This window comes from Excalfactoria chinensis, chromosome 2 (assembly GCF_039878825.1).
Source record: "Excalfactoria chinensis isolate bCotChi1 chromosome 2, bCotChi1.hap2, whole genome shotgun sequence".
NCBI classification, from domain to species: Eukaryota; Metazoa; Chordata; class Aves; order Galliformes; family Phasianidae; genus Excalfactoria; species Excalfactoria chinensis.
In genome coordinates this window covers 140,870,529-140,898,075 of record NC_092826.1, presented here as the reverse complement: position 1 = coordinate 140,898,075, position 27,547 = coordinate 140,870,529, and the positions used below count along the sequence as shown (strand labels likewise).

The 27,547-nt window shown below is 57.8% G+C and overlaps 2 protein-coding genes across 2 annotated transcripts; both read left to right on the top strand.

Moving 5' to 3' along the window:
• Window positions 1-531: 531 nt before the first annotated feature.
• Window positions 532-6,843, top strand: CSPG5 (chondroitin sulfate proteoglycan 5). Its single transcript, XM_072330450.1, has 5 exons — window positions 532-688; window positions 1,705-2,968; window positions 3,812-4,000; window positions 4,431-4,503; window positions 6,431-6,843. The coding sequence occupies exons 1-5, from the start codon at window positions 610-612 to the stop codon at window positions 6,584-6,586; spliced, it is 1,761 nt and encodes a 586-aa protein (XP_072186551.1). The 5' UTR covers window positions 532-609; the 3' UTR covers window positions 6,587-6,843.
• A 6,434-nt stretch (window positions 6,844-13,277) lies between these two features.
• ELP6 (elongator acetyltransferase complex subunit 6) lies at window positions 13,278-26,771 on the top strand. The gene is made up of 7 exons (XM_072330469.1): window positions 13,278-13,437; window positions 15,489-15,567; window positions 16,949-17,019; window positions 22,358-22,485; window positions 23,271-23,463; window positions 25,474-25,620; window positions 25,852-26,771. Exons 1-7 carry the CDS (start codon window positions 13,384-13,386, stop codon window positions 25,975-25,977), a joined length of 798 nt encoding a protein of 265 aa, XP_072186570.1. The 5' UTR covers window positions 13,278-13,383; the 3' UTR covers window positions 25,978-26,771.
• The last annotated feature ends 776 nt before the right edge of the window (window positions 26,772-27,547 follow it).

The window sequence follows — 27,547 nt, the reverse complement described above, 5'->3', positions numbered from 1 at the left end:
TCCTTTGCAGGGGCGGCTCTTCTGCCGCGTCGGGGACGTGCGGTGACCGTGGGCGGCCCCGGGGGGGGACACACACTGCGGGACCCGGGGGTGTCCCCACGGTCACCACGTCCCCACGGTCATGATGTCCCCAGGTTCACGATGTCCCCGTGCCCGCGGTGCCCCACACCCCCCACACCCCCATCCCCCCCCCGCAGCCCCCCAGACGCGGCCCTCGGGGACCCCGCACTGCGCCCCCCCCCCACGAGGTGTCCGCAGGGGCCGCTCCGAGCCCCCAGTGAACCCCGCAGCCCTTTGGGGGGGGCTGAGAGGGGTCCGGGTCCCCGGGGGCCGGTGTTCGATCCCCGCGCGGGGCTCTCAGGGCCGTGGTCGCGGTGCGGGGTTCTCGGTGCGGTGCTGCCGTCTCCGGGCTGTCCCGGTGCCGGGGGCTGCCGGTGCGGCGCTGCCCCTCCCGCGGGCGGAGCCGCCTCCCCCCGCCCCCCGCCCGGCCCGGCCCGGCCCCCCCGGAGCGCGGCGGAGCGGCGGAGCGGAGGCGCGGGGGGGGGCGGGCGGAGCCGCGGCGGTGGCGGTCCCGTCCGGTGCGGCGGTGGCGGTGGCTCTGATGCCGCCATGGCCCCCCCGGCCCCGCCGCCCCGCGCCGCCCTCACTCTGCTGCTGGCGCTGAGCGCGATCGGCCCCGCCGCGCCCGGTACGTGGGGGCTGCAGGGGGGGGGTCGGGCGGGGGGGTACGCGGCTCCAATGCTGCGGGATGGGGTGCGGGTCCCGCGGTGGGCGGGGGGCTGCGGGGCGCTGTGGGGCCGCAGCGGGTCCCCGCGTACGCGCTGCAGCGCGCCCGGTCCCGTTCCGAGCGCAGCGGGTGGGGGCTGGATCCCATTGCGGGGCTCCGGGGGGGCGGCACGTCCCGTTATGGACCGGGGGTCCGCGATCGCCGTGCACGCAGCCCGACCCCCCCCCACCCGCACGGCGCTGGGTCGCACGTTACGGAGCGGATCCCGTTCTGCGGGGCGGGGGCCGGCAGCATGGCGCGGGGATGGACCCCGGCGGGACGGGCTGCATCACCCTGCGGGTCCCGTCCGGGGCTGTCAGGATCCCGCTGTGTGTCTATGGGGGCTCTGGGTCCCGTTATGGGGCGGGGGGGGCGGATTCCCCCGGCACAGCTGGATCCCCGCGCGGAAGCCGCGATCCTCCCATTGCGGGGCTGGTCAGGGCGGTGGGATCCAACGATGTCGGTGCGGGATCCCCGCATTGAGCTCTTGGAGGGGGTGGCTGGAGCCCTGCGGGGCGGCTGGATGGTGCCGCAGGGGCTGGGACCCATCGCACAGAGGGGCTGCATCCCGCTGCAGGGGAGGGGATGGATCCCATTATATATTGGGGGGGGGAGGGGCTGGATCTCATCATGTGTATGGGGGGTTTGCATCCCATTATGTGCGTGTATGGGGGGTTTGCATCCCATTATGTGCGTGTATGGGGGGGTTGGATCGCATTATATGTGTATGAGGGGGCTGCATCCCATTACGTGTAGGGGGGGGCAGGATCCCGCGTGCTGCTCCATCCCCTGCGGGCTCCGTGTCCCCACGGGGGGGCAGGTCTCCCCCCAGTGCCGCGCATGGAGCCCAGCGGGGGGTGTCACGGAGCCGCGCTGTGGGCGCGGGGGGAGCGGCCGTGAGTGACACGGTGACACGGCGCTATCCTTGTGCCCCACAGCGCCCGAGTGGCCACCCCGCAACGGCAGCGCAGGCAGAGGCTGGGGGAGCCCCCTGCAGAGCGGAGCCCCCCTCAACAGCACCCACCTGCTGGGACCGCAGCTGGAGCCGCCCGGGGGGGGCCCGGCCACCGCCGACCCTACGGTGGGGTGCATGGGGTGCGGCGCAGTGGGGGCCGCCGGCTCTGTGCCCCCCGTGCCCGATGCAGCCCAGGACCCCCGGCTCGGCGTCACCGGGCCCAGCGATGGCGATGGCGGCGCCGTGGCCCTGGGCAGCCCCGAGGAGGTCGGCAGCGGCGAGCAGCCAACCAGGGCCGGCGTTGGGCCCTCGGAAGGGTTGACACCGGGCCCCCCCGGCCTCCCCGGCCCCAGCCTTGGCCTCTCCAGCACCCGGCCTGACCTCGACCTTCCCGACCCCAACCTCGGTCTTCCCAACCCCAGCCTTGGCCTCCCCAGCCCCGGACCCACCCCCGACCATCCCATTCCCAACCCCAACCCCAACCTTCCCACCCCCAGCCTTGGTGTTCCCACACCCAACCTTGGTCTTTCCAACCCCAACATCCCCAGCCCCAGCCCGGGCCCAGGCACCGAACCCGACCTTCTTCCCGTGGCCGAAGACTCGGAGGTGCCCATGGAGCTCCCCCAGCCCCCCTCCAGCCCAGCCCCGGCACAGAGGGCCCGCGGCCGCACAGACCGCACGTGGTTGGGCGCTGCGGAGCCCATCAGTGCTGCGCCGGGCACGGCGGAGCCGCCCGAGATCATCGACGTTGACTACTACGATGTGTTCGATGGCGGCGCGGGGCCCGGGGGCGGCCATGGGGCGGGCGGTGGGGCGCAGAGGGAGCCGGGCGGCGCGGCGACGCCGTGGGGTCTCCACGAGCTCTACGATGACTTCACGCCCTTCGACGAGGCCGATTTCTACCCCACCACCTCCTTCTACGCCGAAGGGGATGAGGAGGAGGAAGAGGAGCTGGAGGAGGATGAAGAGGAGGAGGAGGAGGAAGATGGCGGCCTGGAGGATGAGAACGGCTATAGACCACCCGCCTCGGCCGCCCCCCGCGTCCCACCGCCCCCCAGCCCCACAGAGGGGACCCCCATGGCGCGGCCGAGGCCCGGGGAGCGCGCGGTGCCGGAGAACAGCAGTGAGTGCCGCAGCGGGTACGTGCGACACAACAGCTCGTGCCGCTCCGTCTGCGACCTCGTCCCCAGCTACTGCCACAACGGCGGCCAGTGCTACCTGGTGGAGAGCCACGGGGCCTTCTGCAGGTACGGGCGGCCACGGCGTGGGGACGGGTTGTGCTGGGCCACGGCACAGAGCCCCCCGGGTGCCCCATAGCCCCCAGGGGTGTCCCAATGGGTCCCACATGGGTGTCCCATAGCCCCCGTGGGTATCACATAGCACCATGGGTATCCCATAGCCCAGTGGGTCCCACAACTGCATGGGTGTCCCATAGTCCCCATGGGCATCACATGGCACCATGGGTGTCCCGTAGCACGGTGGATCTCCCCCAGCCCCAGAGGGCATCCCACTTTCCCTCTGGGCATCCCCAAGACCAGTGGGTGTCCACCAGCCCCAGTGGGTGTCCCATAGCCCCAGTGGGTGTCCCATGGCCATGGGTGCATCCTCACGGGGGACACAGGGATGTCCCCTGGGTGCTCTGACCCACAGGAGGGTGCAGGATTAGGGGTGATGCTTGGCTTCCCCCAGCCCCAGCAGTAACGCAGGGGGGACTTTGCTTCCTGCCCCATAGCCAGGGCTGCATCCCCCTCCCCATGGCTGCAGCGTGGGCTGTGCCCCCCCGGGCGGGGGCTTTCCTGCAGGAATTAGGTCAGGGCTGTGTGCATGTGGCTGCGGCCGCAGCGCCCGCCGGGATTGCACTGGGGAGGGCTCAGCATGCGGGGATGTGACGGGGACACGATGGGGATGGCCCCGTGGGTCTGTGCATGGCTCTGTGTGGGGCTCAGGGCACCGCAGCCCCATTGCTGTGCCCGGGGCAGGTCACCCCTATATGGAGACACCCGTTAATCTCCTCCCCGCCAGCCATAATCCCCCACAGATGTTCCCCGTGGGTCCTGGTGGTGACACCGTGACCCCACGTCCCCTGGCAGGTGCAACACGCAGGACTACACGTGGCACAAGGGGACGCGCTGCGAGGCCATCGTCACCGACTTCCAGGTGCTGTGTGTGGCCGTGGGCTCGGCCGCGCTGGTGCTGCTGCTGCTCTTCATGCTCACCGTCTTCTTCGCCAAGAAGCTCTACCTGCTCAAGACGGAGAACAGCAAACTGCGCAAGACCAAGTGAGTGGGGGGACCATGGGGGGGGGGAGGGTGCTGTCATTGTGTCCCCCTGCACGGTGATGGCTGGGGACATGGGGACAGCAGAAATGTCACCGTGCTCCAGTGGGTTCGTCCTTCCAGCCCTTTGGATGGGCACGGCTGGGGGCTGCAGGTGACATCTGCCACTTAGTGGGGACAGCTTGGGGCGCAGTGGGGTCACCCGCTGCAACCGCTGCCTCAAATCCTCCCAGAGCCAAGCAAGGAGGAAGTGCTCCCGTGGGTCACTAACGAGCTCTTAATTAGCGCTTGGCAGGGCCAAGTGTAATTAGCGGCGGAGCCCGTGCCAGAGCCTGGCTCCTCGGCTCCTGCCTGTCCCTGCGCTGCATGAGGACCTCAAAAGAAACCCCAGAGCAGCCGTGGGGCGCAGCGCTCACCCCACATCCCCCCACAGATACCGCACTCCGTCCGAGCTGCACAACGACAACTTCTCACTGTCCACCATCGCCGAGGGCTCCCACCCGAACGTAAGGATCCCACATCCCACATCATCCCTTCCCACATCCCACATCATCCCTTCCCACATCCTACATCCCACATCATCCCTTCCCACATCCCACATCCCTTCCCACATCCCCTACCCCCTTGGGTTGGGGGCCTTGGGGGTGGTGTGGGGCTGTGACATGGCTGTGGTGTCCCCATAGTGTCCCACCTGTGCCTCCCAGTTCTGTTGCTGGGTGGCACTGGAGCTGGGGATGTTCTCTGGGGTGTGGTGGGCACTATGGGAGCAGCGCTGCAGCCGCCTCCCACTTTTTGCATTGCCACAGAGAGAAGCGCAGCATAGAGCCCTCTAACCTCGGCCCTATAGACATTTCCCCCCCGGTTTGGAGCTATTCTATCACCATAGTGCCTGCAAGTGACCCAGCGGGAGCCTTGGCGCAGCCCCGGGGTGGATTCGGGACCAATCCCCACACGTGGGTTGGATCTGGAGTGGATCTGGGGCTGCTCCCCACAAGTGGGACCATCGTTCCCCATGTCTCTGTCCCCACTAGTATGCCGTGGGCTCGTTCCCATTGGTGCCTGGGGACTGTGAGCCCCACTCCGGAGGGGACAGCGATGGGGACACCCCAGGAAAAGGGTTTGGGACTGAAGGCCCAGTCCCTGCTGTGTGGACACTCTATGACAAGGTGTCCAAGCAAGGGGGTGACATGGGGACAGCCCTGCTGGTGGCTCACCCACCTGGGATGGCAGCCAGGTGCTAATGGGACACAATAAAGCCAAGACGTGGGACTGCTGTGTGGGGTGACTGCTTGGCACGAGGGGCTGCGACACAAATTGACCTCATGGGGGGGAAGGGGCACTGCGGGGTGGCAGCCCGGCAAGGAGGTGGTGGCACATGGTGAGTTGGGCTTGGGGTTGAGCTGGGCACCATGGGGACACCATGGGGACACCGTGGGAATGCAGTGGACTCCAGTGCCTGCCCTCTGCCCATGCTGGGAGCACTCTGTGGGGACCCCAGTGCCAGCCATGCGCCAGGGGATGTATCCCCCCTGCAGGATGTGTGAGGTTGTGGTGTTGGATGTGATGTTGGGTGTATCAACACCCCAACAACGATGGAGAAGGAGTTGACCAGTGATAGGGCTGGGAGCTGCGGGAGGGCAGACTGAGAGGGAAGGGAGTTTCCTAGTGGGGACAGTAAGCACAGTGTCCCATCCCTGCTGCTGCTTGAGGTCAGATTGGACTTTAGGTTGGGTTGGATTGAGTTGGGTTGGGTTGGCTTTGGGTTGGGTTGGCCTTTGCATTGCGTTGGGTTGGACTTTAGATTGAGTTGGATTGGCTTTGGGTTGGATTGGCTTTGGGTTGGGTTGGCTTTGGGTTGGGTTGGCCTTTGAATTAAGTTGGGTTGGCTTTGGGTTGGGTTGGCCTTTGCATTGCGTTGGGTTGGGCTTTGGATTGAGTTGGGTTGGCTTCGGGTTGGATTGGCTTTGGGTTGGGTTGGCTTTGGGTTGGGTTGGCTTTGGGTTGTGTTGGCCTTTGCATTGCATTGGGTTGGCTTTGGATTGGACTTTGGATTGCGTTGGATTGGACTTTGGATTGAGTTGGATTGGCTTTGGGTTGGGTTGGGCTTTGGATTGCATTGGGTTGGCTTTGGGTTGGGTTGGCCTTTGGATTGAGTTAGGCTTTGGATTGCATTGGGTTGGCTTTGGGTTGGATTGGCTTTGGGTTGGGTTGGGCTTTGGATTGCATTGGGTTGGCTTTGGGTTGGGTTGGCTTTGGGTTGGGTTGGCCTTTGGATTGAGTTGGGCTTTGCATTGCATTGGGTTGGCTTTGGGTTGGGTTGGTGTAGATGTGACCATGGCAGGATGGGCTCAGAAGGTCCCGCTGTCCCGTTCTGTGCTCACAAGAAGGGGAGCACCACCACAGCCCCCTCCCTGAGTCTCCCTCTCCCCCCAGGATGACCCTGGCGCACCCCACAAGCTGCAGGACCCGCTGAAGCCTGGCCTGAAGGACGAGGAACCGCTCAGCATCCTCAGCGCCGCGCCGGAGGAGGGCAGCAAGGGCGAGCCGGGGGGCTGCGGGGTGCCCTGCCTGCACAACAACCTGGGGTAGGGCGGGGGGGGGGACACACACGTGGGTGGCATTTGTACAGAGGGTCCCATTGGTGGCTGCGCCGTGTCGTCGGGTGTTTGCTTTGTGCTCTGTGTCTACTGCTTGGGTCCGTTCCGCGCTGTGATTTCTAAACCTTTGCTGTTCCGCCACTGACTTTTTTTGTACTTTTACCCCCTCAACACTTTTTTTGAAATACGAGTGAAAACAACAACAAAAAAAAAGGAAGATCTTGAAATAAAAGTTTTTTTTTAAGTTAAGCCTCTCGCCAGTGCCTGCACTCTCCCTGCCCCTCAGCCCCGGCCCCAAATGTCTCGGTGTCACCTGGCAGCAATGGGCCCACCTGTCCCCATATGGCCCACGTACACCGCAGCTCTGCCAGGTGTGTCCCACTGGAGCCATGGGACAGTGGGGACATCCGTCCAAGAGCCTGGGCTCTGTCCACATCCCATCTCTGTTCCCGTCCCCATCTCGTTCCTCACCCTTGTCCCTGTCCCATCCCTGTCCTCATCCCAATCCCTATCCGTGACACCATCCCCATCCTTGTACCCATCTCCGTCCCCGTTCCAATCCCTGTCCCCATCGCCATCCTTCTCCCCATCCCTGTCCCCATTCCAATCCCTGTCCCAACACCGCCCCCATCCCATCCCAGCACAGGGTCCCCCCGTGAGATGTGGCTCATAGTGGTGTGGCTGTCACCCCCAGCACGCTCTCAGTCTCTGCCCTGAGTGCCAGCGGTGTCACCACTGTCTGTCCCCACCTGCTTGCAGGATGCTGGAGGGGATGGCAGCCCCGTCCCCAGTGGGAACTCACTCCCCATCTGCTCGGAGCCACGGAGAATCCCATTTTCGGTGCACGCTGCAGCTCCCATCATGGCAGCTCCCGGCCATGCCTTCACTTTGGAAAATTCCTCTGGTGGCACTGATGGGACCTCAGGAAAGAGGAAACAAAGCAATTAATCACCCCCCTCCCCCCCCATTTCTTTCATGGAGCCCCAACTTACCTCCCGCACCCCCCGCCCCAGAACCCCATCTCTCACTTCAGGTTCTGCATCCCTCGTTGTGCCTCAGTGTCCCTCTGGCTGTCAGCTCTGCGCTCACTGTAGAGCAGAGGTGCACAGTGATGGTGATGGCGATGGTGATGGCGATGTCCCCACAGTGCAGGGACAGCCCCGGGCTCCATCTGATTTCCTGGCCCCACGGAGGAACGTGTCCTCACAAACACAGCCTCACTCCAATGGCCTTTATGCAGCGGGGCGGGGGACGGCTGGTGAATTCAGTGCTTGGTTGGCTGGCAGGGATGGGAGCAGCCCTGGTGCAGAGGGGTTGGCACAGGCACCATGTTTGTCCTCCTCCCTCCGCTGTCCCATTTTCTGCTGTGGACACGTACTGGGATGGGAGCTGTGACCCCAGGACAAGGATCCTTTCTTCTCTCGGGCTGCCTGAGACAAAGCAGCCCCAATGATGTAGAGGATAAGGAGGTCAGGCACATGGAACTGATCCCAAAGCCGAGCCCTCTCCTCAGACCCATTTATGGTCTGATTGCTGGGTTGTCCCTTGTAGAGCTGGGATGGACTCGATGATCCCTGTGGGTCCTTTCCAACTCGGGATATTCTGTGATTCGATGATTCTGTTGCCGGGAGCTGCAGGACCTCATCCACCTCCGTGCAGCTCCCAGTGACACCAAGACACGCTGGGGAGGACACGTGTCCCAAATGGCCCCCCTGCCTCCTGCCAAGGTTGGGCTGGCAGGGTGCAATGGGAGCCCCATGCGGTGCTGCAGGGGATGTTGGTGCTGGGGGAAATGGCATCGCTCACCTCATTGCTCTCAGTCTCCCCGCAGCAGAGCGGGCCCCATATTACACTGAACCTGCACTGGGTTTAGAGAGAGGAGAAAAGCAAAATCCTCTTAGCTGGGTGAGCTGTAAAACGCTCAGCGTGGGGAAGAACAGCTGTGCGTGTGTTTGTGGATGCTGGCAGGGCTCTCGTGGCGGCTCTGAGCACAGCGGCCCCGTTCTTGGTGCGTTCCGTGCCGCTGGGCCTGCTGTTGGTCCTGGTCTTACTGGGACTGGTGCTGGTGTTACTGGGGCTGGTCCTGGCTCTGCTGGGACAGGGGCAGAATGGGGACAAAGAGGAGGTGGAGGGGCTGAAGGTGGGAGGCGGCAGCTCCGTGGCCATGGCCAACACGGGGAGGTAACGGAGGACAAGGACCATAGGAAGGCAGGCTGAGAAACGCAGGGGAACGCTGCGAAAGCTGTGATGGGAGGCACGGCTAAAGGTGAAGGGAAGAAGGAAACTGGCAGCTCTTCAAAGAGACGATGTGAACGGCACCGCCACGAGCCATCCCCAAAGGAAGCGTGGTGGGAAGCAGCTCGGCTACAGCACAAGCTCTGAGCTGAGCTTCAGCGTGAAAGAAAGGCTGAGAGAAAGTGGGAACTGGGTCGGATGACCAGGGAGAGCTACAGCCGTGTGGGGGGATCAGAAGCCTCTTCTGCTCCCCCTCATTTCTTGATCCCTGCTCTCAGTTCCTGGTGCGGTGCCCCCTCCGTGTGGCTCAGACCGCTGCCTGCCGTGCGCCGTTACTGCATCAATTAGAAGCCATTTTGCAGAGGCACCTCTGAAGGAAGATCTCCTCTCTGTAGGTGCTACGAACCCGCAGCACGGCGGTACGGCTTCACAGAGCTCCGTGTGACAGCAAGGCAAGAGACGGCAGATGGAGGCAATCTGTTGGGGAGCGGAGCACAAAGAGGCAGAGAGGATCCCGGCTGGCAGCGCAACAACAGGGCTGGGTGCTCAGGGAGAGGAGAAGTGGGAGAGGAGGAAATTCCGCTGCTGCTTCTGAGGGGTGAAGCAGGACTGGAGAGTCAGTGATGGAATTCTGAAGGGTAGACGTGGTGCTGAGGGATGTGGTGGGTGGGAATGGAGGGGATGGGTTGGGGTGGGACCCGGTGCCCTCGGAGGTCTCTTCTGACCTTAATGATTCTATAGGTAGGAGAGGGCAGAGAAATGGAGAGGTGGGGGAGCTCCGTCAGCAATGGGGAACACGAAGGGCAAGCAGGGAGGGAAAGGGAGAGCTGGTGCTGGCACAGCTGCACAGAGATGGGGGTCACCATCCTGGGGTGCTCCAGATGTGGGCAGTGAGCATGGGGAGGTGGGGATGGGGGTCTCAGAGGGCCTCTCCAACCTGAACGGTTCTGTTTGGATGATTCTAGGACAAGAAGGGAGGATGAGGAGCTGCAGGGAGGAAGGAGGCATGGGGCAAAGCGAGGAAAGGAGCTGGGCGAGGCTAAAGGAGGTGTGAAGGAGGAGGGTGAAGGGATGATTGAAGGGCAGGGAGCCCAGCAGTGCGCTCAGAGCCTCGTGGGGTGGCACTGGGTGGCTTTTCCTGCCTGTGACGCTGGGTGCCGGGAGCTGCTGCTCTCCCTTTGCTCACACAGCGCTCACATCACGGCAGCTCCCTGCTGAGCTGGTTTTGCTGCCACATCCCCGCTGCTTTCGGCACGTTTCCTGGGGATCTTCGGTGTCTGCTGGAAAAGGGCGTCCTGCAGAGCCAGCAGGCAGCGTGCTTCCAAACGGCAAACTGAACGGTAAAGGTGACCTGAAAACCGAACCAAAGCAATACTTGTTTTGCTTGCTTTATGAATGCAGGATATTCTTCCTCATGGCCGCATGATAAACACAGCAGGGGACGCTTGGGTTTGGCACACCAGCAGGGCGCGTGGTGCAGCAGCATCCTGGGAGCAGGGCAGGCCAGCCTGCCAGCTGAGGTCTGGGTGAGCTGATCCCTGCTGGCAGCAGGTGCTGCACGACCTCGCCGTGTGCCTCCGGTGCTGCTCAGTTGTCTGATCAGAAATGTCAGCCCTGGCCCAAGAGCTCTGCTGCTCTCGGATGGGGGCACGGTGCAGCTCTGTGGCATTTCCTCCTCCGTCTGCAGTGTGCACTGAGGGAGAGGTGTGTGAATCTGTAGAGAAACAGCCACCGGGAAGGTTTTTGTACGGGAAAGACAATCACGTTTCTCCTGCAGAGGATGCAGCAGAGGGGTGAGGATGGGCACATAGAGCACAACTGGTGCAGCAGTGGCAGCATCCCCATCACGGTGTCAGCCCTGCTGCGGAGCAGCCCAGCACCTGGCTCAGCTCATCCATTATTCCTGCAGCTGCTTTTTGCTTTGTCGGGAGGGCTGACCCCCCCCCAGCTCACTTTGCCATCCCTTTTGTCGCCCCACCATTGAGCCGGCCCAACAGCTGCTCTCTTGTTAACCTCTTCTGGCCTGGCTGCACTCATGATCTTTTGTGGCTCGAAGCATTACTAAAGCATTTAGCATCCCATCGGCGGCCACGTTGTTATCCGCAGACACGGGAACGCTCCCGGGTCGGTGCAGCGTGATTTGTGCACTGCAGAAGGGTGGGAAGGGCCGTGGTGGGGATGGGGCAGTTTGCTGCAGCAGCCACAGCTGAGGAGGTAAATCCAGGTGCTGGTCCAAAAAAAGCCAGCAGCTTTTTTCCTGCTGTTGGTCACACATTGCTTTTTCGCTGGTGGTCTCACATAGCACAACTCAGCCGTCGGCAGCACCGTTACCTATGGATGCCATATGGCTGCACTGCTGGGGTCTGCTGCATTGTAAGCGCTGCAGATAAAGCACGGAGCAGATGGGAGGGAAGGGGCAGCAGCTCCAATCCTCGCTGCCTTCGCGCAGCAACAAGTCACGGAATGTGCAAAGGAATACATTAAGAGGGACAAGAGGCGTTCTGAGAGGCACAGCTGTACTTTGCATGCGCCTCTGCTCCTCTTCCCTCTGCAAAGACGAGATTTTACATCTCATTGACACGGCACGGAGGGTTCTGCAGCTCCTGGAGGGCAGCGCTGCAGGGAGAGAAACGGAGAGCAGAGCAGGATCCCAGCTGTGTGAAAGGGTTGGGAAATGAGAGCAAAGCGATGGGAGATTTCAGCTCTAGCTGTTCCTGAAGCAGAGCCGTTGGAGTCCCACGTTGGAGACTGGGTGGGAGGCGGGAGGCAGGGCTGACACAGGCGCTGGGTTCTGCAGCAAGGAGGGACTGCAGGCAGATACGTGGGGCTGCATGCCGGCATCTGACAGGTACTGCATGTGCGAACACTGGGAATAAAGAGCGGAGAACGGCTGCGGTGACTCCATCAGACCTCTGGCAGCACAGCGTCTCCCCGCAGCAAAGACCCACATCGAAAGAAGCCTGGAGATTCTAAGGCTGCTCGTGGTCCCAAATCTCCTTTCCTACGCCCCAAAAGTGTGTATCTCAGGCACCCCCTGAGCCGGTGGCAGCCCTTGGAACTCCTCTCTTCCATCCCTTCTCCCATCAATTATCCCCCCGAGTCCTTACAGGACTGCACAGCACTGCCCATTTATCAGCATGGCTGGATGCCCCCTAATGCTCACACATGAGGCAGCACGGGGCACAGGCTGGGCCTGCACACCACCCTCAGCCTGCAATCCTCACTCTCAGCACAATAACAAAGTTATAAAAGCAAAGGGAAGGCAATAACATGGAAAAGCGATGGGAAAAAAAAAAATGCAAATTCAGGCAAAAAATAGCTCCACGCTGCTCGGATGTTCGTGGTTGCTGGCTGTAAATCAGCTGTTAGCACTCAGCAAAGCAGAGAGCTGCTACTGCTGTCTTTGAGAGCCGAACGACAGCTCAGCAGCACCTGGATGTGATGCTAACTTGGTTGGAAACACTGAGAAAGTCAGAGAGCCCACACCAAAATGGCGGCATGCCATAGAGCCCCATGGGTGGTGACCATGAGGGTGATGGTTCATGGCACAGGGCATTGGGTCACGGTGTGGGATGCTGGTCCATGACATGGAATGCTGGCCCATGACATGGGATGCTGGTCCATGGCACAGGAAGATGCTCCATGGTGTAGTATGTGGGTCCATGGCACAGGGAGGTGCTCTATGGCATGGGATGCTGGTTCATGGCACAGGGAAGTGCTCTATAGCATGGGATGCTGGTCCATGGCACAGGGAGGTGCTCTATGGCATGGGATGTAGGTCCTTGGCACAGGGAGATGCTCCATGGTGCAGTATGTGGGTCCATGGCACAGGGAGGTGCTCTATGGCACGGGATGCTGGTCCATGGCACAGGGAGATGCTCCATGACATGGGATGCTGGTCCATGGCACAGGGAGGTGCTCTATGGCATGGGATGCTGGTCCATGGCACAGGGAGGTGCTCTATGGTATGGGATGTAGGTCCTTGGCACAGGGAGATGCTCTATGGCATGGGATGTTGGCCCATGGCACAGGGAGATGCTCCATGACATGGGATGCTGGTCCATGGCACAGGGAGGTGCTCTATGGCACAGGGTGCTGGTCCATGGTGCAGAGCCCAGCCGGAGGCCCCATTGCTGAGCCCCAGAGGTGGCTGCCGAGCCACAGCTGACAGAACGGCCGGACGGAACGCACCTCCGAGAGCAGCCGGCTCCATCCCCAGCTGCAACGAGGCCGCCAGCCCCGAACCCGGGCACAGCCTGCGGGCAAACGGCAACCGGGCTGCGGCGGGGACAGCGCGGCCAGCAGGGGGAGGTGGGGATCGCAGAATAAGCCGATGTTGGCGCTGGAACACGGCGAAGGGCCCTTCGCACAGCGGGGCGGGCTCTGCTCGTGTGGCGGCCCTCAGCGCGGCCCCTCAGCGCCACACCACGACAACATGGCGGCGGTCAATGGGGGGGGCTGGAGGCGGGAAGGCGGCCCCGCCCGCCGCATGCGCGGCTCTGGTGGCTCCCCCTCCCCGATCTCCAACCCTGTGTGCACACACACACAGCCGCCATGCTGCAGGAGCTCAACGAGCTGCTGGACGCCGCCCCGCAGCGCCCGGACACGGTGAGGGCGGGCAGAGGGACGGAGACGGCGGGGCGGGAGGGCGGGAACGGGGCGGTGAGCTGTGGAGAGGGAAGGCGGGAAGGAGGCGGCGCGGGGCACGCCGGGAGTTGTAGTGCGGGAAGGCGGCGGCCATGGCGCCATGAGGAGGGGACGGCCCTTCATAGAGCTCAATGGGATCTGTGAGGTTCGGAGTCACGCTCTCAGATCACCATGGCCAGCTGTCAGCACCCACCGTGCCCACCGCCACCAGCCTGAGGCCATGAGGTCCTGCTTGTTCAGCCCAGAGCACAGGAGGAGGAGGTGAGGCCTCATGGTGCCCTGCAGCCCCTCATGGTGCACTACATCCCCTCATGGTGCCCTATAGCCCCTCATGGTGCACTACTGCCCTTCATGGTGCCCTACATCCCCTCATGGTGCCCTACAGCCCCTCATGGTGCCCTGCATCCCCTCATGGTGCCCTGCATCCCCTCACGGTGCCCTACATCCCCTCACGGTGCCCTACATCCCCTCATGGTGCCCTACATCCCCTCATGGTGCCCTGCATCCCCTCACGGTGCCCTGCATCCCCTCACGGTGCCCTGCATCTCCTCATGGTGCCCTGCATCCTCTCATGGTGCCCTATAGCCCCTCATGGTGCCCTACATCCTCTCATGGTGCCCTACATCCTCTCATGGTGCCCTACATCCTCTCATGGTGCCCTACATCCCCTCATGGTGCCCTACAGCCCCTCATGGTGCCCTGCAGCCCCTCATGGAGTGGAGGCTCCATGCTGAGCTCTGCTCTCTGTGCCAGCAGCAGGGCCAAGGAAACAGCATGGAGCTGTTGGGAAGGGCCGGGTGGGGGTGAAGGAAAGGCTGTGCCCAGAGGACAGTGGGCATGGAGCAGCTCCCCATGGCAGCGGGCACAGCCCTGAGCTGCTGCAGCTTGTGGAGCGTTGGGACCTGGGAGATGCCCAGGTCAGACATTTCAGTTGCGCATGGAAACATCAGAAATGGGGAGTTTTGAGTACTAAGCAGCTGCAGTGCGACAGCGGGGTGAGGATCGTCGAGACTGAAGGTCAATAGCTGGAAGTTCTGAAGGAGGTAAATGATACGTGCACTCCATGACAGCATCCCGCTGAGTCCCGCACAGCGTGTGGTAGCAAAGAGCAGAGCCTTCCTTGCAGGCAGGCTTCACTTCACCATGCACGGGGAGGGGACGTGGGGCTGCATTCAAGGGGATGAGAGGAGCTGAACACAGAAATGAGCATCTTGTGCTGTTCCAACCCAGAGACCCCTCCAGCCTTACACCTGGAGGGTGCATCCCTGTGAGCCTGTCGCCATGCGGTGCCTCCGCTCGGCTTCGGGTGGATAATTGCTCCCTCTGACTTGGGCAGAGCAGCATTTCTGTACCCTCAGCTTCATTTTGCATTCCCTGCAGACATACTGACTGCTTGCCATTCTGGTAGCACCTCGTTACAGCACAGTAGGCATCGGGGTGTTAACTGATAGGTGCCTTGCAAATTGCCTATGGGCAGATTGCGCGGTGCTGCAAAGGGCTTTGGTGTGGTGTTTTTTTTCTGGTAATAGATTGAAACAAAAAAAAAGCACCGATAAAGTTAGTGATTAAAAGGAACCCATTTATGTTTTGTACTGATTAGAGGAAAATCTCAACTAAAAGTTTAATGGGAACAAATGCCTTGATGATAGCGGTGCTGATAACAAGCACGCACTGATGAACAGAATTAATTGCCCGCCTGATCAAAACAAGGTAGTTTACTTTGTGTTCTGCTCCTGTAAACACGTTGAGGTGCTGAGGCTTTCTGCTCTGAACGGGGCACATCTCCGTGAGCCTGTGTGGTGGTTGGGGTGCTGCCTGTGCCCTTCCTTCTCTGGTCTCAGAACTGTGGGACATCCAGAGTTGGAAGAGACCCGTAAGTATCATTGAGTCCAGCTTCTGTACCTGCAGAGCCTCCCCTGGCTGCAGGCATCGTCTGCCAAGGCACAGAGCCGGGAGCTGTTTGTACCCTCATCTCAACCCACTGTGAAGTTTCTTTGCTGCTTCTTTTGCAGGGTAAATTCACGCTGCTGCGAGACGGCAGAACGGATGGCAGCTTCCTGGTGCACCACTTCCTCTCCTTCTACCTCAGAGGTAGGTGAGCAGCAGGACTGCAAGGCAGGGGTTTGTCTTCACCTGCTGCTTGGAAGTTCCTTCTCCATGAAGTGTTTCTGCAAGAGCTGATTCTGCAGAGTGGGGCATCCTCCCATTAGTGCCATGAACTGGTGTCAGGGTTTCTGCATTCTGGTCCTGACTTGTTCCTAGGCCTTGCTCTCTAGCCCTTAATCTCCCTGCAGTTACATCATTAGAGCAATGATGGCCGTAAATCACCCTGGCATCTGAGGGAGAGCTGCCTGTGTGTAGGTCCTTTGTTAGTGAACATTTCATAACATTTTGTAACTATCAGGAACAACTGTCAGATAGATAAGATAGCAGTGAGTAAACAAACAAACAAATGGAGAGGCTGGCAAGCTGCCTAATTACTTTGCTGCTAAACTTCTACCCCTGAATAACCTATCGAGCTCTGGAGAGCGGCCGCTCAACTCTTGGACTCCCAGTTTTCTGCTTCTAAACACATTCAGGCTGCATTTTAGCTGTGTGTGCTCCCCACAGCTGCCACCTCCTCCTCTGCAGCTTCACCCTGCTTTTAAGATGTGGTTTACTGCACTGAGCAGTGACACTGCAGGAGGGCACGCATTGAGCAGGTAGTGAGCAGCGTGAGCGGGTCAGAGGGCAGTGCTCCTCTACAGCCTGCCATGTGGCCTTCAGCACAATCCTGCCCTTGACCCAGTGCCCAGCTGGTGCTCAAAACATTTGGGAAGGCCCAGCTGGCACCGCAGACCTTGCTGCTTGTAATCTGGGGCCACAGACCTTGACACTCGTAATCTGTCCTGCGCTCTGGTAGGGAGAAGCAACCACACTGCTTTGGGTATGAACCAAACCACAAGGCCGGGCTGTCGGGCGCTGGGTTTTCCAAAATCATGTTCTAGTGATGTATCTCTGTGAAAACTGCTGGTTCTGTGTGTGTTTGCAGATAAGGTCACTTGCCCTTTGAGAGCCAAATCAGGGACTCTTGGCATGCCTATGATTTCAGTAATTCATGTCATGGTCGGCCGTTGGCCTCCTTGCAGTTGTACAAACAAACAGTGCAGGGAGATCCCAGGGCAGAAAAGGGGCTTTCTATTCTTTATGTTGTTTCTTTTTTGTTCCTTCTGTTTATTTTTAACCTGGCTACAGCTTTCACTAAATTGGAAAGCTGAAAGAAAGGCAAGAATGGAAAACCCATTGAAAGGTAAGAATGGAAAGCTGTTCTATTCCATTCCAAGCTATGAGCCAAGTGAGAGGCTGCCTAAACCCTCCTCCCTTCAAGGCCTTTGCAGGCAGGTTTGTAGCCTGGCTGCTGTGATTTATGTGCCTCAATAATGGCAGTTTACAAGTGAAATGCAAACAATGTGCCTTTTGTCTTCTTCCCCAGCTGGCTGTAAGGTTTGCTTCCTGGCCCTGGTCCAGTCCTTCAGTCACTACAACATCGTAGCGCAGAAGCTGGTAAGTCTCCTGGCACAGGTTGGTAACTGCAGGCCCGGTAGACAAGCCCAGACCAGTGGATGCAGTTTCAGTAGGGGAGGAAGGCCCTCTGGTATCTGTGTCCTGGTACATTCAGAAGGATGCCTCTGTGCTGCTTTTGGCCTCTGGACAAAGGCATGGGTTTGAGCCATCTGAGAAGCCACAAGCACCAATTTCCTTCCCATGGCGAGTCGGACAAGGATTAAATGTACCACAAAATGAGGAAACTAAGAGCCAGGGAGGCAAGGCCATTCCCAGTGCTCTCAGCTTTTGTGGAGTGTGCTCTTACAGCTACGAAACGCTCTGGGTGTGAAATCCAGGTGATCTCCCAGAGCTGAAGGGATTGCATTGACCTTCCCTGCTCTGTTCTGGGAATCTCAGCAGTGCTTCTGCTTACAGAGAAGGTGCTGAGGGGCCAGGTGCAGTGATGGTGCATTCCCCACTCTAAGTGTGGGTTGGATTTTGGTACTTGCTAAACAGCTGGTTTTAGTTTTGATACTCAGTTTTCACCTTCTTTTAGAAGGAGATAAATGGCCCGAGGGCTCAGACTTAAGTTAACTAAAATGGACCGAGCAAACAGCATTTTGATGTGAAGTTTAACTCTTGGTCAGGTATTGAGCATGTATTTCCTCTGCAGAGCATTTCCCAGAGGAGGAAATGTGGGTTGGAGATTCAGCTGTTCAGTATTGGGAACCTTGGCTGCTCTAAAAGCAGAATCATATTTGTTGGTGTCTTCCTCAATATGGTGAAATTTCCCATTACAAAGCTCGAGTGTGTGCTTTTAATAGGCGCTGGTGTCATCTCTCTCGTGGGAGAGTCTGAGAAGCAAGAGAGCACGAGGATTAGCTGGAGCACATGTGCAATGCAAGTCAAAGTGATGTGCTGTCTGATGCTTCCAACACAAAGATTACTCTTGTGAAGGAGTGACAAGGAGAACAATGCTGTTTGCTCAGGGGAGTTGAGGGAAGGGATTACATTCGCCTACAGTGGTGAGCTGACCTTGCACTGTTGGTTTCAGGTCTCTGAATCAGTCTTACAGTATAACTTTGCAGAAGTCTGCGTGCATGGTTGGTGTGAGTTCTGGTTGAGCTCTGAGCAGTCAGCGGTTGCACCGTCACTTATTTCTATCTGAATTGCTGTAAGAACTTGTCTTTGCTTTAACCCTTTTCCCAGGTGAACGTGTCAGGCTCAGTTACGGTGTTTTTTGGCAGAGTAGTTTCACTCAGGCCTGTTTCTGATTGCAGACTTGATGATGGGAGCTGTCTCACTTTCCAGTGTGGCTGTGCTGCTGTAGCTGCCTGCTGGAAACAGCTGAGATATCGACACTTGCTACAAGCCCTGGTCTCAGGCACTGCTGGGAGCTGAGCTGTGCTGCTGTTAGATGTGCTGCATGGTGCTGCCAACACCCAGCCGGTCTCTGCCTAACTCCTCTTCCTCACTGCAAAGCCATGGGCCAGCTGCCTGGCTCGCTGTGTTGGCCAGGTGAGCTGCAGGGGGACAGGTCTGTGACAGCCTCTGTGCTACACTATCAGCTCTACAGGTTCAGTCTCCATAATATTCCTTTCTAGCAGAAGGTTCTTATGAAAAGCTGCAGTCAAATGAGCTGGTGATGCCCAAGGCTGGGATGTGAGCTGTGAGCACCTGGGCTGTGGGAGATGTCCCTGCCCATGGCAGGCAGGGGTTGGGGCCCGGTGGGGTTTAAGGTCCCTTCCAACCCAATCCAATCTGTGGTTCTAACATGGACCCTTCTCTACCACAGTGCCCACAGATTTCAGTGCAAGCTGGAGCTTGCCAGGCTGGAAAGCGTGCTCTGACCTCCCCAGGGAGTGTGCTGCTGAAGTATGATGCAGGCTTTACAGAGCTACCCTGCAGTCCTTGTAGCACCTGATGGTGTTGCTGCTTCCCAGCAGTGCTGCCAGGTCTCACCAGTCCCTTACAGCTTAGCTAAATGCGATTTCTCTGGGATTTTGTGCTGCCTCACAGTACTGTCTTCACACTTTCTTGTTTTCAAATTCCACCCTTCACGAGGATCCACGCTTAATTTTAAGGGACAGTTAACATTAATGTTGTTTGTCGTGACCTTTGAGAGAGCTGCAGCAGGACCAATGACACGAGGGCAGCCTGCCAGGTTGGTGTTCCCACTCTCACTTGTACAAGGCTTGATTTGTTTTAAAGGAAAAACATATTAATTTCCATGTGGCCTCCCTCTTGCCTGCTCCCCCATTCCCAGCTCTGAGGTCGCAGACCCGGGGACGTTGCCTGCTCACCCCTGCTGTCCCCCGAGGGTACACACGCTGGAGAGGAGACCTTGGATGAGTACCTGATCACGGATTGTTGCACTTTGTACCGCAGTGCTGTTCGCTGTTGGAGCTAACGGAGCTGCCTCACATAGTCCATTATTCCTTCTGTCCTGCAGATCCTGCTTTCCGTTATGAATTGGCCAACAGCAGGCAGCAGGTTTGGTTTTAAGGGACATCACAGGTGCAGGCTGGTGGGACCCAGTGCTGCCTGCCCAGTCACATTGCAGGCTCTGCAGCCAGGCCTTGTTGGGAAGCTCTTGGTTCCAACCTCCCCAGACTGCAATCTCAGAGGTATTTCTGGGCTGGATCGATGAGTGACAGATTGCCAGAGATAATGTCTGTGTGCTGTGCGGTGATGGAGCGCGGTGCTGGGAGATAATGAGGGCTTTCAAGGTTGGTAATGTGTGCTGCTTGGCATTGTGGCCCTTCAGCAAGGACGATTTAGTGTCTCTAGTCCTGCTGGCACTCAAGCAGATGCCAATGGCTATTTTAGGTACTTTTTCCATCACTTTTGAGCTGTCCCGGGGCTTTTCTCTGTTGTCCAGGCAGGCCCTGCTGTCCTAGTGTTGAACTGCCAAGTGTTTCAAGGAGGAGATGGTGGTTCCTTGCTGCTCTGTTAGGGAAACAGCTGAACGGGGGGGACTGGAACTAAATGCTCTTTTGAAGTCCCTTCTGAACTGAGCCATTCTGTCTGACGTACACAGTTTGCATGTGCACAAAGCAAGACTCCATTTCTGAGTGATCCCCATGGAGAGTGACTTCAGCTGCTGCTTCGACATAGCACTTAACCATGAGCCTGAGTCCTGTGCACTCCAGAAGTTCACCAGGGGATTGGTGCAACCTGTTCCTGCAGCTGCCCTGCAGTGCAGCCCTGCTTTGTGGCATGTCAGGTATTTGCCAGCTGATCCACATTCCTGCTGCATGGAGCTCTTCTGTCCTTGGTGAGGAATTTCTCTGTGGTGTGGGCTTGTTATTGCCCAAGAGGCTAGTCCTAGCTCTGCACTGCTGCCCTGCTTCCCATCAGGGTTTTAGTGGGTAATTATCACCTGCAGAAGCTGAATTCCTGTGCTTGAAGCCCATGTGATGGATGGATTACTCCCCTGAGACTTACAGCAAAGAAATGTGATGTCAATCTGACATTCCTATCATCAGCACCAAACATGTGGTCACTGATAAGCCTTGCAGGAGCTGGGGGTTAATCCTCCTGGAAGGGACCTCTTCCTTATCTACTCAGACCTTCTCTCTCTTGAGGTGCTTGTGTGGAATACCACACTCCCAAAGCAGCCTCGTGTAGGTGTATGACATTGATTAGATGTCTGGGCTGTGGCTTTCCAATCTACTAGGGGAAAAAAAGGAGAAGAAGGAGGTGAAGTGCTGGCTGTTATGGGTTGATGTCGGAGTAACAGGAGGGTCTGGCAGGTGGGCTGTGGGGGTGGGAATTGGGAGGCAGAAGTGGATGTGTGGCTTTGCTGCATCTCTGTTGTGTGTGAGCAAAGAGCTCGTGGGGATGGGAAATGCTTGGAAAACCTCTGGAGCCTTTACAAAAGGGGGAGTGGGGCTGGTGCCCAGTGCAGTGCTCTGCTCTGGAGTTCTGTCCACCAGCAGGGATCCTTCTCCCAGCAGATGTGTGAACTGCTCTCAGGATCCTTGTTTCTGGTTAGAATCATGGAGTCGTTTGAGCTGGGAAGGCCACCTAGTCCCACTCCTCTGCCATGAGCAGGGTTGTTCACAGCTCCACCAGGTGCTCAGAGCCTGCTTCCCAGCCTTTGTCCTCCCTAGTTTTGCTTCTTGAGCAATCCTGCAGTTGAGCTAAAGCTTCCTGAACTCTTTGTTAACCGCGTCTCGCCATTTTGGCCAACTACCTGCTGCCTTGCACAACGGCCCCATTTCCAGAGGCTTTGTGCTAACGCTCCCCAGCTCCATTTGAAGAGATTGCAGCCCCGTTGTGAAATGTGGGAAGCAGCCCACGCTGCACAGCCAGGCAGACTCACGCTTCTTCCCACAGGGAAGCTGGCGGTTTGACCAAGGTGAGTTGTGTGACGTATCCTTATGGTTACACCAGGTAATCAGTTTTCTCCCCAAAAACGAACTGATGCAGTTACCAATAAGCTGAGGAGCGACAGAATTGCCAAAGTTGCCCTTGATGATGAAAAGGAAAGGAAGTCGAGGAGCTGTTTTGTGAACTGTGTCTCCAGCTGGGATCTCCATTTGGGATCTTCTGCATGAATATGCTGTAGCTCTGCCAGGGCTTTCTTGGTTGGCCCTGGAGGTGCTGGGAGCTGGATGTGCTCAGTGCTTGGCTCTGGAGGCAAAGCAGGAGGTTGGCTCAGGCTGCCCAGGCAGGTGGTGGTGTCACCATCTCTGAAGTGTGTGCATGTGAGGACAGGATCAGTGGGGATGGGCTGGGGTCGAACGCATTGATCTCAGGGGTCTTTTCCAACTTTAATGATTGTATGATTCTGGGAGATCCTGGCCCCAGGTGGATGCTGATGGTTCCTCTTCCTTCTCCAAAGGGCTGAGGCTGCTTTCTGTGGGAGCTGTGCTGTGTGGGTGTCAGAGTGCCTGGCCCTGGCCTCTTCCAGACCGCGCCTTGCTCGCGTGCGTGGGCTGTGCTGAGGAGCTGCCAGTGCCAGGCTGTCAGTATTGCCACATCAGTGATGTGAAGATAACAGAAACCATTTGCTTTCACCTGCCAAGAAAGGAAGATGAGGAAATTACTCCCCGCTAATACCCTGTACCTATATTCTCCCTGACTCTGGGTAAGAATTATCCTCCCATGCTGGGCAGCAATGATGCTGCTGTCTTCCCAGGAGTGACTCCAGCTCATTTGAGCACCCCAAACCACCGTGATTGTTTTTGTCCTCCTTTAAAGCTACTGTGCAGGAGTCATTCAGGCAGTGCCCTTATTAACACATTTCGATGGGACTTGATATAAAATTAGTCTGTTGATCTGCTTGGTTCTGTTTGCACCCTTTCTCCAAAGCAGTTTGCTCTGCAACATAATGTTTTCCTCTCTCCAGGGAGTCAGCCTGACAGCTGCCAAGGAACGGGGACAGCTTGTCTTTTTGGAAGGCCTCAAGTCCTGCCTTGACCTTGTGTTTGGGGAGGAGGAGCAGTCAGGACAGCCCAGTCCTCTTCAGTTTGTAAGGTAAACCCATCCAGCTGGAGGAGGCAGAGGTGGTTCTGCTGGGGCTGAGCATGCTGAGTATTTCCCCTCTGGGTTTTCCCATCTCCTGTCCCTACACCCAACACAGAGAGCAGCATGGATTGAGGTCAGGCCCCATTTCAGCTTCCCTGCATGGCCCAAGGGCTCAGGACACCTAGCAGGTGTGCCGTTGGGTGTGTGGAAAGTGCTGTGGGGTCAGCGTGTGGGGCAGCAAAATGCACTGAGAGTACATGAAAGGTAACCACCTCGGGGAGCGTGCTAGAGGAGAGGCCCAGGGAAGGCAGTGAAGCCTTGTAAGGTCCTGTGCTGTGGGATCCTATAACCCTTAGGGATGTGGTTTGTGGGTGTTGCTTCAGCATGGTGCATTCCTTGAGCAAGGTATGAGGATTTCCCTTTGCACACGCAAGTGAGGACTGCAGGTAACCTCTGGATCTGGGAGATCTAGGTTAGGTATTAGGAGGAGGTTCTTTACCCAGAGGGCAGTGAGGCCCTGGCACAGGGTGGGTGCCCCATCTCTGGCAGCACTCGAGGCTGGGCTGAATGGGGCCCTGGGCAGTGTGATCTGGTTGGCGCAAGCAGTCCATGGCAGGGCATGGAAATAGGTGGTCTTTCAGGTCCCTTCCAGCCCAACCATTCTGTGATTCTGTGACCTGGCAGCAGGCACAGCAGCCATGCTGCAGGCTGGCGTTGCCTTTGTTGGGTTGGTGATGCTCAGTGGGACACCCAGGTGAATCACAGCCCTCCAAGATCTCTTCTTTCCCTTCCAGTGGGAGCGTTTCCAACCTCAAAGACCTGTTTGACTTTGTCCGGACATCCCTGGCACCCACTGACAGCGACTGCTGGAAGGGCCGGGTGCTGCTGGTGGATGATCTCAGCGTGCTGCTCAGCCTGGGTGCTGCACCAGTGGACGTGCTGGACTTCATCCACTACTGCAGAATGGTGGTGTGCTCTCAGCTCAAGGTACCGCTCCCTCTGCACACAAAACCAACGCCTGGCTTTCTCTTTGCCCCCCTGTGCGCAATAGAATTGCAGAAGGCTTTGTCTCTGCAAGAAGTCTGAATCTTCACTCCAGGACCCTTCCTGGGGGGCTGCATTAGTTCCCAGGGTATCCTCTGCGACTGGATTCCAGGAGGTGCTGTGCAGAGCAGGGCTTTGGGTTGGAGCGCACTGCTTTTATCAAGCTGTGGCACTCCAGAGATGTCCGCTCACAGCCGTGTTTGTGTGCATGTAGGAGGAAACATATCTGAGGTGACAAGGGGCTGATGAGTGTCTGGGGCCGTAGCTGAAGGTCTGCTCAGCTCCTGGGGGTGGAAGGAACACGGCTCTCTGCTTCCAGCTGTTTTGCACCAGCTGCTTTCTAAGGGTGTGTGACAGTGTGGCAGTTCTGCAGCAATCTCCCTGGCGATGTGCTCACTTCTGGAAGCATCACGGCCAAAAATCATTAATCGCATCCATCCTTTGCTTTTTACACTGCAGCATCCACCACTCTGGCCAATTCTCTCTTTGCTTGAGTGAGAAATTAAAGTAGATGGTGTCAAGTTTTGTTACCCTGCACTTCACGTGTTGCCAGGGTGTTTGAGCTGGAAATGCTGACAAGGTGCTCGCTGGGAATACTTAGCAGCAAAGCAGCTGGGAAAAAAAAAGCAAGGTGACAAGGTGAATTGTGCTAACGTGTTTCTATTTCTGTCTAAGATGTTCCGAAGCTTTGAAGCACATTTTACTTGTTTGAGAATGGGGTGTTATTTCAAGTCCACAGTGCAGAGGGCTCCTGGGATATGGTTAGTGGTGGTGGTGTTGCACTGGGGAGCTCTTCAGGAGCTGGGAAGGTTTGGAAGCACAGCTCTGGCTGCAGCTGCTCGGCTGTGTCTTTATTTAGCTGCTGTGAATTCATCCAGAGAGCTGCTGTTTGCATGGCCTGACAGACAGGTTTAACTAGATAGCTGTCTTGTAACAAAGGCTCCATGTATTTTTAGGCTCCAGATACGTATGTATATAATATAGATGTGTGTGTGTGTGTATGTATATATATATATTTATACACACCAAGCTATTTCAGAGATGTGTATGTATCTCCAAGAAAGCCCAGTGCAACGTGCTGCCCTTGGGTCAGGGCAGTCCCAGATATGAGTATGGATGGGAGGGGAGCTCACAGAGAGCAGCCCCACGGAGAAGGACTTGGGGGTTCTGGTGGTACAGAGCTGCACAGGAGCCAACAGGGTCCTGGGCTGCATCAGCAGAGGGCTGGCAGTGGGCAGGGAGGGGATTGTCCTCCTCTGCTCTGCCCTCATGAAGCCCCATCTGCAGCACTGCGTCCAGAGCTGGAGCCCCAACCCTGAAAGGTGTGGAGCTGTTGGAGAGGGTCCAAAGGAAGCCACAAAGATGCTCAGAGAACGAAGCATCTCCCCTATGAAGACAGGCTAAGGGAGCTGGGGGTGGAGAAGAGAAGGCTCTAGGGAGCACCTGACTGTGACCTTCCAGTACTTAAAGGGAGGTTATGAACAGTAGCAAGAGTGACTTAAAATGGGCAGATGGGGGTAAGCTAAGGGGAAATTGCTTTAAACTGAAAAAAAAGGAGATTTAGATTAGATGTTAGGGGTGAACTATTCTGAGGGCAGTGAGGCCCTAACACTGCTGCCCGGAGAAGTGTGGCTGTCCCATCCCTGGAGGTGCTTGAGCCCATGGCTGGGCCCTGAGCAGCCTGAGCTGGGAGGGGCATCGCACTGCAGGGGTTGGAAAAAGATGGGCTTTAAGGTTCCTTCTAACCAAAGTCGTTCTGTGATTCTGTGATATACGCCTCATGTTTATTTTCCCAGTGGGTTCCAGTGAAGCACCAGCTGGCATGCTGGCAGATGTCTAAGTGGCTTTACTAGCAGGGCACTTGGACAAGCTCCTGTTGCTCCCTGCCTGTCCTCACCTGGAGTGGGTTGGAGCCAGCGAGAGGCTCAGCACTGTCAGCTGCTCTTGTTGCAGGGGAACATCGTGGTGCTGGTTCACGGCAGTGAGGATTCAGAAGATGAGGAGAACAAACTGCTGGTGACCTCCCTGTGTCATCACAGCAACCTGATCCTGTGGGTGGAGGGGCTGGCAACTGGCTTCTGCAAGGATGTTCATGGGGAGGTAACTATGTGCATGGATCCCAGCCGTACCTGCGGTCATTTCTCCCGGACTGGGGTTGCAGCCCTGCTGCTGGGGGCTGGCTGCTGCTGGCCTCTCATTAGGGGCTGCCACAAGGGTGAGACTGCCTGCAGGCATTGCGTGAGGTGTTTGTAACAGTGGTTTTGTAATGGTAGCATGGAGGGACATGTTGGCAGCCCAAGGGATGACATTCCTATTCCTTTCCCTTTGCAGATTAAAATAATTAAGAGACTGTCCTTGGAGTCAACAGAGCAGGACGTCATCCAGATCTACCAGTACAAGATCCAGGACAAGAACGTCACCTTTTTTGCTAGAGGGCTGTCAGCTGCCGTCCTGTGATACCACACAGAGCTGTGAGAGCACCGCAGAGCAAGGAGAACTGATGGGTTGGAGCCTATAGATCGGTACCTATAGATCGGACGTGCTGCAAAACCAGCCTGCTTGCTTCCTCAGTGCCTTCCAGGAGCTGTGCAGCAATCTGGCCTAAGAGGGAAGCTTAAAAGCATCTCGAACAGCATGCAGATAAGGGCATCAGCTTGCTGAGAGCTCGTCGCATCCCTTTGTCATCCCAGTCTGTTCCCAGCACACAAGGCCACAAAGAACAGCTCCAACTGACATGGCTGTCCCTTGGAGGTGCAGGTACAAGCAGGGGGCATGCCCTGAGGGCTGGGCACACCTCACCTTTTCCGGTTGTGTATGGCTGCCCCACCCTGGCATTTAAAGAGATGACGCAGAGAGGGTGGAGGCGGGGATGGCTTGAGAACGTGTTGCAATTCTTACCTTTCTCCCAGCTCTGGCATGGGAGAGATTTGCTCAACTCCCAGTTGACACAGAATTAAACAAGACGTGGCTCTGTGTATAGCTGCTCTCCTTGCTGATGTAAGACTCGGAGGCCGCCTTGCTTGGGTGCTTCCTTGCTTTCTGTTACTTTTCCCCCTTTAATATCCAACCCCTGTGCCCGTGTGTGTCTCTTCAGTGTGTGACTTCCCCAGCTCGTCCTTGTGCAAGCAATGTTTGTACATCAGTTTGTACATCAACCACCGATGCTTTATGACCTACCGGTTCCTGTCATGAAGTGTTTATTAAGGGCTCGTGGTCACTCATTTTAATTAGATAAAGGAAACAGGCATCATGTAGCTGTTATTGTTCTGCAGCAGGTTGGGAGCAAGATCCCGGGGAGGGTGGTGATGGGGAAACAGATGTGTTGGGCTGTGGGATGAACCCTGGGCTCTGTTCTGGAGGCTCCTCTGGCAGCAGGGATCCTCAGGCTTGGTCAGTGGGTGCTGCAGCACCAACCAAAGGCACAGCCTGAATTCCCCTGGAATGGCCTGCAGTGACGTCTCATTGAAGCAGCACATGTGTGATGAGCAGAGAGAAACCCAACCATCCCTGCTCTAGGGCTCTGTTTCCCTCCGTTCTCTCCTCCAAGATGGGTAAGGTGATACACTGAGCACACCTCACTGCTGCTGGCTTTTGCTTGGGCGCTGCTGAGATGTGCAGCAAAGCCAGGAGCTGCTGAAGGCTGCAGGGCTCAGAGCAGCACAGCCCTGGGACGGGCGCCCTGTGAGAGTCCCAGAGCTGTGCCATGCGTCCCCAGGCTCTGGGCTGTTGCTGTGCCCAGAGGAGAGAAGCCTTTCAGAACCAGCTTCATGCAGAGAGCTGTTTCCTAGCAGCGGCTGCAGCCTGCTATTCCTGCACGCCTCACTTTGGCCACGCAGCAGAAATGATGGCAGCGAGGAAGCGCTGAGAACCAACCATGGTGGCTCCTGGTTTGCAGCAAGGACTGAGCCCAGCGTTTCCCATATCCACCCTTGGAAGCTGGAGGCCCAGCTCACAGCTCTGCTGAGCCTTGGCACGTCCAAGAGGCCGTTGCAAAGCTGATGCTGTGGGAAAGCCAAGAGGAGGGATC